This window comes from Stegastes partitus, unplaced genomic scaffold (genome assembly GCF_000690725.1).
Source record: "Stegastes partitus isolate 25-593 unplaced genomic scaffold, Stegastes_partitus-1.0.2 Scaffold1871, whole genome shotgun sequence".
Taxonomy (NCBI): Eukaryota; Metazoa; Chordata; class Actinopteri; family Pomacentridae; genus Stegastes; species Stegastes partitus.
In genome coordinates this window covers 26,477-41,486 of record NW_007579602.1, presented here as the reverse complement: position 1 = coordinate 41,486, position 15,010 = coordinate 26,477, and the positions used below count along the sequence as shown (strand labels likewise).

At 39.6% G+C, this 15,010-nt stretch overlaps 1 protein-coding gene across 1 annotated transcript in view; it reads right to left on the bottom strand.

The window, feature by feature from the left end:
- Nucleotides 1-5,546, bottom strand: part of klhdc8b (kelch domain containing 8B) — a 70,397-nt gene extending 64,851 nt beyond the window's left edge. Inside the window, exons 1-2 of the mRNA XM_008302746.1 lie at nt 5,501-5,546; nt 4,948-5,112 (exon numbers count right to left, since the gene is read on the bottom strand). Coding sequence (XP_008300968.1) covers nt 4,948-5,112; nt 5,501-5,546 — 211 coding nt within the window. The remainder of the gene's footprint in view (nt 1-4,947; nt 5,113-5,500) is intronic.
- Nucleotides 5,547-15,010: the final 9,464 nt, after the last annotated feature.

Genomic DNA, 15,010 nt, shown 5'->3' with positions numbered 1-15,010 from the left:
GATTTGTGTCAGAATGATCAGACAGAACTCTCAAACAGAAAGAAGAATTTGAGAGAGAATAAAACTCAGTGACGCGCCTCAAAAGCAAAATTTGCAAACAAATGATGTGAACGATTGTAAAAGCTATCAGACTTCTAGCATTGTGATTGTACGTCCTTTTGTTCACAGTGTCGCTTAAAAATTTTGAAACAAATCTGACTCGATAAAAAGGTCGCGATACGACGAAGACGCATCTGGATGGATTTGATTTGTCCAAAACAATCGAATATCTGCAAATAAACTCTTTCTAGAGTTTGTTAGTCCCAACGTTAGTGAAGAAACACCAACTGTCAGACCTCCATTTCTAGAACCATTTCACGAACTTTGAAGGCTCGACACTCAACATAAAGTCTTATTTTCCACTGGTTCTTGCCCTAAATGTGACTCAGACATTTCAAAAAGCGTACTACAGGGTCTCTGTTTGTATGTCTTGTCATATGTTTTAGCTAAATGCACTTCAGAGTTCAGATCTTTTACATAAACTTGCATCAGCTGTGAATTAGGGCAGGAGAAGCAGCACCGACAGCGTTAAAGACAAGCAGTTCAGCTTATTCCTGCATCCACTAACATGAGCAGTCGTTTGATGTCATATCTGGGTTCACACGATGACCATAAGTTCAATATTCACTCACCTTAGGGCTGTAATATAAAATAAACATCAGTACAGTTGAAAGAACAGAAACTAAATGGTTGTATAGGTGGCGTGTCAACTTAGTCCGCCTTCTGGAAAGATCATTGAAGATTGTTGGGCTTTCATAATAAACAACACGGTTAAAGGGACCTTCTTAGATTTAGAAACTATGTATATATTTCTCCAGACTTAAACTTCCAGTCTTTTCTGATTCTCTGAATTTTTCGGACCATATTTTGATCTCTGACATTCGAGTGCAACTAACTGGATGTTTATTCTGCAGATAAGTGGTTTTATTTTGACAGTTTTTTTCTTTTTATTTTGTGGCCAAATTAGTGCAAAAAGCTCCAAGTAGGTTCTGTAGTACAAATTAAAGTCAGACAAGTTCACTGCACGGCGTTTTATTCCTAAAACAGTGAAGAACAAGGAAGAGCAACAACACCGCTGCTACCTGCACTCATTATTTTGACTGAACATGGAATATAAATAATATCACTGCCCCCCTGTGCTTCTGTCTCTTTTATAACCAGTAGTTTTTGTGCAGTTTTGGTTCTTCACAGTGACAATAAAAGAGTTGTGGTTCCTTTACACACAAATGTTTGTTTTCCTGATAATAACAAAGTTCAGACAACCTTAACATTTGGTGATATATGTATATATTGCTGCATGTATGTATGCAAAGATACAACATATTATTGCATTTATATTATTACAATATTGGCAGTGATGCACAGATGGTGAACATTTAGCTCCATGAAAAACTCTGTGCTTGTTTGATTTATTTTTATTTATTTTATTGTAATACTTCTAGAAAACAAAACAGCGTCAGAAACTAGAAACAAATATGTGTCCGGGGTCTTCTTTTATTTTCATACTTCTATACTTTCCAATTTCATAGTGTAGCAACCCTGTCAGTGTCATTTCACGTAATCCACCTTTAATACGCAATTATTGATTAGGGAAGTAAGAATTGATTTTACACTAAAAGTTGTAGCTGGTGAACAATATACTCAATCAAACATTTCTGTAACTACAAAAATAAATGTTTTTGAAATCTTTTTTGTTGTTGTTTTTACCAGGTTTTTTGTACTCAGAGTGGATTGTTCGTCTAAGAGCTATAAAATTAATTCTGGTGTTCCTCAGGGTTCAATTTTAGGTCCTCTACTTTTTAATCTGTGTGTTACACTAAGAGACATGGAATCAGTTTCCAGAGCTACGCTGACGACACACGGCTGTACATCGCCAATTGATGCCCTTTTTAATTGTATTTTAGACATTTTTACAGCTCAGCCAGGACAAAACTGAGGTTGTGGTCGTTGGAGCCGAAGCGCAATGAGACGAGCTCATCTCACAACTACAAGCTCTTCCATTAAAACAATGAAAACAAGTGAAAAATCTTGGATTTAGCAAACAATTTTGAGCCCAAGATGGCTTTTTCTAACTTATAAACCATCACCAAACTAAAGCAGAGACGCTAGTAGGTGCTTTTATGCAGGATTGATTACTGTGATGCTTTCTAAGAAGACGATAATTCCTCTCCAACGAAAATCTGCAGCAGGAGTTCTAACTAAGACCAGAAGGAAGGTCTCTGTACTGGTTTCCTTTAAGAACTGATTTTAAGATCCTTTTATTAGTTTATAAAACTCTTGCTCCTTCATATTTATCCAATTTGTTTTTATCCTCAGAGCCCTCTGGTCGTGGCTTTTAGTGTCTGGGGGTTGTTGGTGCGTTTTTATGTCTGTTATTTGTGTTTTATTTGTATGAATAATGGTCTATGAATAAAGTCTGATTGGTCGGTTGGTTTTCTGTAAAGCCACTACGCGAACCACAGTATTTACCTGCTTGTGTTTTCAGCATTTCAAAGTGTTTTCCAGCCTCCGTCTGTTTGGTTTCATGTCTGCTGCCTGCAGAGCATCTTTTCAACCAAGGACTCATTTTGTGCTTCTGCCGGAACGCGTGAGGCTAAAAACGCCGATATGGAAACGGGCAGAACTGCTGCTCTCCGGCGTTTATCGTCCCTTTGTGCTGCATGTGGGCATGTGTTGCTGAAATGGATTCATCTGTCTGCAAAATGCCTCTTCGCTGAGATGAAAATGACCTCGGCCTCGTGTGATTCCAATTCCTCTCTCAGCAGTGGTGTGAAATTTTAACCAAGCGTCAGCGGCCAATAAACAGCCCCCCAACGAGACGCAACGAGAGCAAATGTAACCTCTGATCAGGGATGGAAAGCGACATTTCATTTTTTACGCTTCCTGCAGAGCCTCCTTTCAGGCCCCGGCTCTTCTGATCAATATTGCACAAACACCGCGAGACTCCTCCGACCTGAGAGACGCTGTTTTGTCTTTCCATCAGCGGCTTTCACGGCTCTGAGAGCTGCCAGCCGGATAAAGTCGGAGCTAAAAAAGTCTTACAGTAAAACAGTACAGCGCTCACACGTCCCCAGACTCACAGTTACGTGGGAGGAAGAACCAAAAGGACACGACAATCACAACGGTTACAGCGAGCAGCCAGACTCGCTGCTCTTATCTTTCCCTTTATCTGCTTGATAAAAGCGCCGAGTGTGAAATTTTAGCCGCCTGGAGGTTTGGAAGCGGTCTCACAACATCGAATCCTGAGGACGGAGCTACTTCAGATACGTGGCGTCCTTGACAAAGTGACTGAACACGAACCACGGCGGTCTGCAGGAACTCTGAAGGATCAGTTAGCGGCCACAACATTAAAACCACCACAGGTCATCTGAAGAACTTCATTTACTTCTATTACTATTATTAAAATAAATTTATTTATGGATTTCTCCATACATTTACATATATTTTAGTCTGTTCAGTGTATCATTTATTACTTTATTTTTTTTAACATTATTTTCTTATTCTGTTTTTATGAATTTTGAACTCTGTCCAAAATTCTTATTTTATTTTCATGAGTTTAATTTAATATTATTTTAAATTTAATTTAATTTGTTTTATTTACCTTCTCATTTTTATTTCTGTTTTTATTAATTTATCCGGATATTTTTAATTTCTTAATTTAATTTAATTTAATTTTCCTTTCATTTCATTCTCTGTATTTTTTTTTTAGATCACTTTATTATTTTTCATTTATTTTATTTACCTTCTCATTTATCTTTTCATTTCTATTTTTATTAGTTTATTTAGATATTTTTAATTTTGTTTTTATTTCATTTATTATATATTTTTATTTTTATTTGACATTACTTTATTTTTATTATTATTAATTTTATTTAATTTAACCTTTTTATATCATCTGGTGTTTCCTGATTACAAACATTATTTCGAATCGCGTTTCCTTTAAGTTCCTTAATCTTTGTGTTTTTGAGTCCTTCATTTATATCATGGTGTTGGGAGCATCACGTATGATTTGTATTGTTTTATTTCATTATTATTCCTTTTATTTGTAAAGCCCCTTGTGTTACATTTCACTTCCTTAAACTATTCTGTGCTTGTGTGATTAATTAAAACTTATAATTAAATATAGACGAGGTGGTTTTAGCCAGTAGACACTTTGGTAAACCACACATTTATATCTGTGATCTGAATTAAGGATTGATCATTTTTCAGTAAATTTCCCATAAAAAGAATCATTTCTCCATAATAAACCTTAATAATTGTCTAGTTGGCTAAATACCCGGCGTCCTCCCTCTAAATGTGACTACATATGACCTGTAGTTATGTTACTACAAATATAAATGTCATGATTTAAGGCTGAAGGTAAATGTTTGCTCAAACAACCACTTACAGTCTTGTTTCCATATTTGTAGTAATAAAACATGTCTGTTTTATTCCTGTCATGTGCAGGACATAACTGGCAAACTGCATGTGAACAGTAATAGAATCAGAAACTATATAATACACTGAGCTGTGTGAAAATGCCATTGAAGACTAAACCTGTTTGTCTCCTACAGAAAAACATCGACTGTCAACGCAAATGATGGAAAGATGTGTTAAATGAAACTCAGAGATGTGCTAATCTAGCTTAGCTTCCCTGCAGGAACCTGTAACATCTCAGTAGCTGAGGAAACACCCAAACTGCAGGACGACCCAAAAGCCGGGTCGACCCCCAGCAGGCCAGACCAGAATAAAGGCTAAAAACAAAACTATAAATATCTGCAATACAGGAGAATGGAGGAATGACATGAACAGTGCATGAGGTTGTGTGTTTCTCTGTCTTTAAAGACTCTTTAACCTAAATGCTAGTGCGTGCTAACACACTGACTGAACAGTCATAATGCATAATAATGAAGAAGCTGGATGTCCTACCCATGATGTAGATCTTGTTTCCTCTGACGAAGGGCGTGGCTCCGTACCGCGGCGTCGGCATGGAGGCCATCGGCTGCCACTGGTCCTTCTCGGCCTCGTACACTCTGACCAGAGCCTGAGGCGTCGTGTCGGCGCCCATACCGCCCAGCGCGTACACCTTCCCGTCTGCAGAGACAAGAGGGACATTTATTAATCGAGGTGGTTAACGCCAAAGTGAACCACATTTACTAGTTCTAGAGAAGAATGGGGTCAAAATAAACATCCTGGTTGTTGGAGGAGTCGTTATATGGATCCAAAGATGTGCCAACACCGTCCAGAGACAGAAACAGCTGCTCTGTGATGACTTGGTTAAGTTTTAATTTCCTATTGCTGAGTGCCAAAGCGGGCCCAACCACATTTTCTACTTTGTGAGAAAACAACTGATTCAAGGTTTATCTTGCTGAACAGCACTGAAGAGTTTACATCATCAGGAACTAGAGATACTTCTGAGGACCATGGGGTAGAAATAGATGCTTGGTGGTTGTTCATAAAGGTTTGTTTAACCCAATTGTACCTACAAGTTGAGTTTTCACGGGGCTTGGGGTCACGCTGTCCGCCATCTTGAACTACCTGCGATTTAATGGTCAGCTGTTCCTGTGGCTTGGTCCAGTTTGCCACTAACTTTCCATGCCAAAACCATTATGGGCCACATTGTGACACTACTAGTGGCCTGTTGGTTGGACCACTTTGCCACGAACTAGTCGACCATATACAACTCAACTTTGGATTTTTGGTGGTTTGGCCCACTTTGGTACTGAACCCTCACATATCAGGACTACCAGTTACTCTCCAATAGATCCGTCTCAACCTTAAGGTGAACATGAGGTCCAGCTGGTCTCGCTGTCTGGTCCGCTAACTGTCTCATCCATCCAACCTGCAATATTTATGCCCAGAAACTTCCCCCGTGACCCCGGCGGTACTTTTTCCACAAGGACATGCAAACATCCTGCGACCGCCGCTGTGTCGTTAGAGGAAGAGATGCTGAGCAGGCAGCGCTGCAGAAGGACTGCAGGGAGGCAAGAACCAAGGAACGGAGATGAAAGAGGAGCAAAGTGGGGGAAGGAAGCAAAGATTAAAACAGCAAGCAGAAGGGAAGGGAAGGAGGGTAAAGGAGAACAGAGAGGCGACATTAACAGCCCATTAGCCCTGCGAAAGTTGTGACAGCTCAAACGCGAGAAACCTGAGAGAGCGGACAGATGACGCATCCGCAGAGCTGTGACTTAAACTGTGAAGAATAAAGCAATAATAAATCTGTCACTCGAGACGCAGCTCAGCCGAGTAAAATCCAATTTTTTTTTTTCACTGTTGTACATAAAATAAACGGCACAGCGAGGACGTGTTACTGTACAGATGTAGGAAATATACATATAAAGGCACCAGTGGAGCTTTATTTGGTGGATTTGGTTCTTTTTAAGCCTCATTTTTTATCAGTAGTGCCAGAAAAAAATGACTTTCAACTGGGTTTTTGTTTGGATCATGACAGATAAGACTCCTACTTGACTACCAGACCTGGGCGCTGGATGAAATAATGAGGGATCAGGCTTCGTCTTTTAAGAGCTCAGGGCCTTAATGAGCGTGTTGGTGCAGCGGCTAATCCGCAGATCGACCTCGTGATCCCTCAAGCTTAAAATAACTCGACTATGAAATGTACAGTTTAAAAGTATTTTGGTCGTCCTGGATTGGCTCACGCTGCGTTCCAAGTCAGCTTCAGAAAACTGTTCCAAGAGCATTAAAACGTCATGAAGCTGCTCATTGATTAACGATAAACACAGCGAGAGGCAGCTGCAGCAGCAGCTGGTCGTGTTTATGAGCATTTACTACACCCTTGTTCCTAAATAAAGACGAGTTCTTACTAAATGTTTACAACTGTTGGTGACTCACTGAATGACAATGCTAGCATTAGCTTATACGCTATTTAGAGTGAAAAGTAAATGAAATAATATGGAGCTTATAAAACTTCTTTGATGCTGTTGAACAACACATCTGGCGAAACGAGCAAATGATATTAATTAAGCTAGCATACTGAGAGGTTTGTCTAAACCATGTGAATATATTTTTAACAAACCTGAAACACAGCAAACGCTCCTGTACAACGTCACATAAATGTCAAATTACTCAAAACTGAAACATATCTCAATGATTGCATTTTTAAAAGTTGAACAGTCGAGTATTTCCTCTTATGAATAATCAAAAACAAACACTTTTGAAAGATTATATTGAAAATACACGCCCCAAAGTAGAAACACAACAACACTGAATAACGCTCAAACTAAAACGGAAACCGATTTACAATTAGTGGAACTGCATGAGAACGGCTATAAAAGGACCTGTGCACGCCAACATCATGACTCCACATGAGGGAAAAACACCAGAAGGACTAAAAAAGTGACCGCCGATGGAAAAGGATACAGGAAGATCAATGAACAACAGCTGCAGCATTAATCAGGAGCTATACAACAAGTAAAAGCACCACTGATCAGTGCTGCTGGTTATCAACAACCCTCACTGTGTTTGGGCACAAAACTGCAAGACGACACTTTGGTAGAGAACATATAAAGATCTAAAGAAGTCAGTCTGTGTTGAGATGAGACCAAGATGAATTTGTTGAGGATCACAGTGGACGTATAGTCCTGACAGTGAAGCACGGAGGCGGCAGCATCATGATATGAGGCTGATGAGTGAAACAAGTTTTGGGGAGACGACGGGTATCGATGGATAAACCAAAGTACGGGCTGACGAGGCGACTCCCAGCCTGCAGGAGGCTGAAGAAGAGGAATATTCCAGCATGAGAACCATCCGAAGCACAAAGTTTTCAAAGAAGAGTAAAGTTAAAACATGACGCGGCCTCAAGTGTGTCGCCTGAACTTAATGATTAAAGATTTAAAGGCAGAGCAGCTCGTCTCTGAAGAATGACAGAACATGTCTTCAGAAATGTTTTAAACTTTAAATATCCTTCGATGAATAAATAAAAACGACGTCTATTACCTGCTGACAAGGAAATGTGCTGCTGCAGCGGCTTCCTGTTCTCATAGAAAGTTTTTCATCCGACCAGCTGATGAAAGTTTTTTTTTAGTGCTTTGTATAAAAACATGACTCATATATATTTTAGATGTTTAAGTTTGAACAAAGGCTCTCTGTATGTTGTTCATTAAACCGTCTGTTCTCGCTTTAGGGCCTTTTTCCTACTACAAAGGTAAGTACAACCATTTTCCATTTATTCTAAGTGATGAAGAAGAAAGTTTAGTGAAAGATCCTCGTTATAAATTTAAACACTTAGACTCTAAATTTGGGAACAAGCGTCATGAGATGTTTGTGAAGGATGATGAAGACAAATATCGTTAAATATATAAATATAAATATAGTTACATTTAAATTACTGATGCACGATATTAAAATTTCTGGCCAATACCGATAATAACATTTCTGATATCGCCGATAACCGATATTACCGATATTCAGTTTTTGTTCACACTGAAAAATGAGCAGAAGTAAGCACTGTGAGAAACTATTCAGAAGAAGCCCAAATTAGACCACACAGTCTTCTTTATGACAAAAGTAAAACATATTTAAACATATTTTAACGTATTTGAGACCAGGATGATTTAAGTAAAAACATTTGTGAAATAGCAGCGATATCAAATGTTAGACGGTCATCAGTTTTTCACATCAGCTAAATTTGTTCATCGGACCGATACCAATATATCGGGAAAAAACACAAATATCGGCCGATACCGATGTGGTGGCCAATATATCGTTCATCCCTAGTTTAAATGTGCAAGTGACAAAGTGCTGTGTTGAGAACTTTAACGCCTCCTGAATAGAATTTGTAGTTTTCTTTCCAACGATTTTCCTCATTTGCAGCTTGAAGGGATGGACGCCTGAATTATTTCAGTTTTTAATGATCATCTTCTAAATTATCCCGATAAAAACTCCCTCATGGCTGGAGAGAAATCTGAAAGCAAGTTGAGTTTCTGTGTGTGTGGAAATAAAGTTGAACTGGAGTCGATCGACCAGCGAGGACGAAGCAGAGGTTTAACATGCAGGACGAGTGAGGACTGACTCAGCGCCGCACAAAAGGAAACGACTGTCAAACTGTCCGTCAGACTCAAATTGCTTCACTCCGGCTTTTACGACTTCCATAATCTGCTTTGGCACGCCGGCGCGATAAGTGTTTCCTTGTACAATTAAACGAGAACCTGTTTTCGCCGAGATTAAACGTGGGGGGGAAGGAGCGCTGACGGGCCCAGAGGAGGGCTCCATGTCCGGAAGTTTCATTTTAAACAAGTTCTCTGAGGAAAGTTTGGGTTTCATCAGGAGGTAAATCAAAAGAAACTCGTCCTGGGTCAGACACCGGAGCAAATGTACCCTAGGAAAAGAAAGGATTCAACCTTTTTTGTAATATTTGATGTGAATTAGTGGAATAGATTCACCTCCCAGTCTTTAACCTCCACATGAAGCCAAATGCTGATTGTTGTGAAACTCTGTGACCATCTGAGGTGTAAATTAGACGACATCAGGCAGCTTTCCTCTGCAGGTGGCGCAAATATAGACAGAAACTGGGCCCTAATTGGCTCTTTCTGTTTCCATGACATCAGCTCGTCAAAGCGACCACAGATAGCACTTAGCGGACGTAGCTAACCAGAGCAGCAGAGGGTTTGCTTCGTTGGACGTCGACGTCAAGAAGGCAGAAAAAATGGTTGTTGTTGGTGTTTTGAGTTTAACCAACCAGTTAAGAGCCATTTTTTCAGGGATAACAGGATAATAAAGGTGGTTCGGTGCTGTTTTCTACCCCGAAAATGACCCTGGAAAAGTTCTGGGGTGGTTCTCGTGGTTGGAACAAACAGAGGTTAAGAGATCAGTGGTGCTGATGCTTTACAATCAAATAAATGACTGGAGAGGAACGTTCAAGTCACGTCTGTAATAATCTAATGAGGGAATGTTTGAACAGCAGGTATAAGTTCTATGTATTTACTAAAGAAAAGCGGGGAACGTTCCCACAACGTTGGCTAACATCACCTACAAGTTCTAATAATGTTTGAAAGCAGTTTAATCTAATGTTCACAGAACGTTTTAAGAATATTTGTAATGTAAAATAATGTTCCCGTGAGGTGAAACGCGAACAAAGACGGAACGTTTTAACATTCAGACGATGTTGTCAGATTATGTTTCAGGATAACAAAAGAAGAACGTTCTCAAACCAACATTCTCAGAAGATGTTTCTATGATCTTAAGTATAAACAAAGGTGGAACATTTTGCCTGCAATGTTCTGGGGATGTTAATGTTGAGAACGTTCTTCTAGGAAAGGTTCCATGACAACAAAGAAAGGATGTTCCCAATGCAACACTTGGAAAATGTTTCAAGAACCTCCTCAGAACATCTTTAGAGAACTTTATTCGGCCTTTAGGAAGAACATCTTGGAACCTGAAAGAAGACTTCCTGCTGAAAACATCACTAGAACGCTGCAGAACATTTTAAATATTCAAGAGACCTGAAAGAACAGGAAACAAGAGGACGGTCTTTTCCTGTAGTTTGTTGGATTCTGCACAAATTCAATCGACGATAAACCCAACGTTGACCCTTTAAGGTTCTCACAACTTTCCGTAGTAAAGAACCTAAATGGAAACAACACACAACACCTACATGGCATAGAACCGTAAACACATGAACAGCAGCTTCACACTTCGTCTGCTGGTGTCAGTCGTTCTGTCGATTGTTGAAGTTCAAGAACAAAGGTGAGAATGGAAACACAAAACATCGGATAAACAGTGAGAAGATTTGACGACCTCCCTTCACCTCCCTTCACTTCCCTTCACCTCCCTTCACCTCCCACACAGCTTCCTCTGAGGCCCTGACAACCGACTAAACGCTCATGCAGCACCTTCACACCTTCGCCAGAAAGTGATTTACGACGTCTTTCTCACTCGTCCGTTCACACAGGCGAGGCCGTCCACGCTCAGGGTTCATGGATTCAGTCCAGTGAGCGACCAGAACCGAGCCGCCGCAGCACCTGAGTCACGGCGGCCGGTTCAGTCAGGGTCCAGTGTATAGAAAAACTCTGACGCACTGAGTTATTTTAAACCTTTTGTAGTCTGGACCTTCACCTCGGACCAATTTGCTGCAGGAGATGAAATGTATTATCCTCCTGTGACAGCGCAGCAGCTCCACAGGATTCACTCGGGTTCAGAAATACAGTTATAGTCACACGTCACTGTATGCTTCATGTGTATTCGGCTTTATAGTTATGTACGTATATAATTATATATCTATTTATATTTAACACAGGGTTTTTGGTACGTATTTTTCACTTTAGTACTTTTTTTTGTGTATTTTTCACTTTATTTTTTATTTTTAAAAAAATGTTTAACTTTAGTACATTTGTTTTTAAATATTTTTAACTTTAGTACATATTTTTTTTATATTTTATACTTTAGTACTTTTTTGTATATTTTACACTCTAGTGATTTGTTTTTCTATTTTCCACTTTAGAATTTTTTGTGTGTATTTTTTTTACTTTATTACATTTTTTCTTTTTAATATATTTTTAACTTTAGTATTTTATTCTGTATATTTTACACTTTAGTTTCTAAAAAAATATGTCTAACTTTCAGAAATTATTTATATATTTTTTACTTTAGTTTTTTTGTATATTTTTTTACTTCAGTCCATTGTTTTGAATATTTCACTTTCTTACATTATTTCTTTTTATATATTTTTTAAACTTTTTTCTTTGGTATATTTTACACTTTAGTACATTTTTTAAAATTTTATTGTACATTTTTGTTGTTGTTCTTCGAATTATTATTGATAACAACAACGACAATAATAACTAATAATAAACTGTACCTGATATTTCTGATTATTCATTTATTTTTAATGTATTTGTGTTTGTTGTGGTGGTCACTTTACTCTTTCTACTTAGTTCTGCAACAACAGAGTTTATTCTATTCTATTCTATTCTATCCTGATGCAGGTCTGATTAACATGCTGAGTTCAGTTCTTTCTACATAAAACACTGAGAAAACTGATTACTTTTTGAGTTTCTTGAACCTGCTTTGTGTTCATTTTACTGAGTCCTGCTGCCAACGACCAACACGTGGAACAGTGTGAAGAACTATTTAGACAAACTGATGCAGTACAGAGTACCTCAACGCTGCTGCTTCAGAGTCGACCGCAGTGTTTTCCACACTTAGAAAATTAAATCTATCACCAAGTATGACCAAGAGACTAATATCATGAAGATTATCTGTAAGAACAAAACAAACCAGCAACAACAACAACATTCATATGCGACCCGATCCATCTATAAATCCTGTATCTATGGCAGGTTTGACCTCATGAGAAGCCGCTCTGCACCAGATGCTCTCAGCTGCTGAGCTCCAGCAGCAGCAGGTGATTTGTGGATAAATGTTGTTTTCTTGCTGCCCTGAGTTTCACCTCTCAGGCAGCGCAGACGACGCCCCAATTAACGGCTGGAGGACCCCAGACTGTCCGCAGACAGTTTGCTGTTGGGGAGAAAAATGAGTTCCTGCCGGCTGCCGACCATCTCGCAGAGTCTCAGGAGGACAATTAAGGGACATTAGCAGCTCGTCCTGAAAGCAGCCCAGACAGGAGGAGGTCGGAGCAGCAAAGATGCAAACAGTCATCGTAAAGCATCGAACGTCTGGCAAAGACAAAGACTCTCTGACGTCCATCCAACCTTCAATATGAACATCAAGAAACTTCAAACCTTCAAATCATCAGAAACCAGGATGAAAGAATGTTTGTCGGCAGTTTGTCATGATTCAAACAAAACTAAAGCCAAAAACATTTAAATCAACAACGACGACCAAATGTTTGTTGTTGTTTTTTTAACTTCTCGGCTGAATTGAACTCTATGGACTCACACAGCTGATCCTGATTCATCACATTTTCCTCGACAACATAAAACATCTGCAGTTTTCCATTTCACACATTTCTCATCACTGTCAGGAGGAAGGTGTCGAATAAACGACACCATCGGTGACCATCGAGTTCAGGGTTAAACTCCAACATGGTGGAAATTAATCAAAATAGAAGGCTGGTTACTTAAATAAATGGTGCAAGTGTTTGTTAAAACCTCTACCGACGAGACAAAAGTCCAACAAAAGTGCAACACGGACTGTTTCACAAGCAGCTAAAGCAAATCGCAGTTTCAAATTTAGTTAAATTCCATTTATGGTGCATTTTGTTGATGACATAGTGTTTGTAAAATCAGTATTTTGGCTGCAGCTTGGAAGTGAGTCTTGGTGAACACGTAGTCTTAATGAGTTAACGTTGTCATGGCTCAGCCGTAGCGCTGCCGGTGAAATGAACAGTCCAAACCAACGTCGTCTGGAGCTGTACGGGTTTATTTGCTCACTTCAATCTAGTATTAAATGGACGAGTGCGTTTACCGAGTTCACCAACAAAAGCAGCAGCTTCAAAACTGTTTGCCCTCTTTTCCGTCTAGCAACACCTGACAGAAGGTTCCCGCCTTAAATTCATGCCTTTAATCCCGTCGTCTGATTTATGATCCTCACCGTTAAATGTTCTAAATGTGGAACGATCTACAGTTTATGCAGCTTGAGGTAATTCACTGTAACTGCACCTTTATATTTGCACGACTTCTAGTCATTACTTGTTGTTCAGCAAAATCCAGAAGTGAGGCTCCTGTTTGTCGAACTCCTGACATAAGAAGGTTTCCATAGATGCACTTCTTCTAGATTTCTATGTTCTGTATCAGCACATCTGCTGCTGTACTCTAAAAACGTCTGATTTCTTTCTTGTTTCTTAACGACAGCTTGTTGATATTCTGCTAAACTCTCAAACAAGAGCAACTACCAGTAAACAGATGCACAATTTGTGATAAAATCTGGTGCTGTGTCGCATTTTGTGGTTAAAAAAAACAGAATAAATAAATGATAACAGCACGAAGCTCCGACTACAAAAACTCAGACGTCTTCCAGAGTCTTGGACGGTTTCTATCTGGATGTGGAGTTACATTCAGGAGGGCAGAGACACCTGTTGCCGTGGCAACTGTGAAAAATGCAAAAATTAGACTAATGCATCCTCAGTATCTGTGGACGAGAACTAAAAATATATGTGTTCATATGAAGTTGATGAGCACTGGAGCACATCAGAGCACTGAGTCAAGATCAGGTGCCACGTTCAGAAAAAAAACATCCAATAATACGCGGCGCTGCTCCAGGTGCGTGACGTCACCTCCGACCTGCGAGCGGCCACGTGCACGTGCGCGAGTGTGCACGTGTCGCCTTTCCTCCGGCCGCGTCCAATCAGGCCTCTAATTAGAGGAGCCTGTCCGCAGCCCGTCGCCCCCGGAGACGCCATGGCAACCACAGCATAACCTACAGACCGCTGCGATTATGGGCTGGCTGTCGGGCTGCTTCCACTGAGTCACAGGAATCAAACAATGATGCTCCAGACCGAGAGATGTTTTTATTTTTATTTGCAGCTTCCATCTCTCATCTGTCGACGTCCGTCCCTCTTCTTCTTCTTCTTCTTCTTCCTCCGACAGCTACTTTCACTTCACTTTCATCATTTCCTCGTTTTTTTTCTCTCCCTCCCCATTCGGTTTAATTGACTGTTTCATCCGTCTATCGTTTCATCCTTTTATCCTCCCTCCTCCTCCTCCTCCTCCTCTTCTTGTCTTTTTCCATTAGTTCTTTTCCATTTGCTAAGAAGTCTAATGCAGCGTTCAGCTCCCGATGCTGGACGATGCGCTGCGGAAACATCACACAGAGGACAAAGACACCAGCAGGAAAAAAGTGGATTTCATTTTTGACGTTTTGCACGAAATCACATTCGTCCGTTTAATAATCATTCTGTTTAACGAGGCAAAAAAATAAAAGCGTTTTCAGGCTCAACAAACTGTAAAATACATCTAGAGGTCGCAGCGACTGATGTTTTTTATGGAGATTTTTAAAAATAATCGCTGAAAAATTGGTTTGTTTTCTGCAGCATCTCAAAAAAAAAACAAAGTGTGTTTTAAGGACATTCTACATTTCA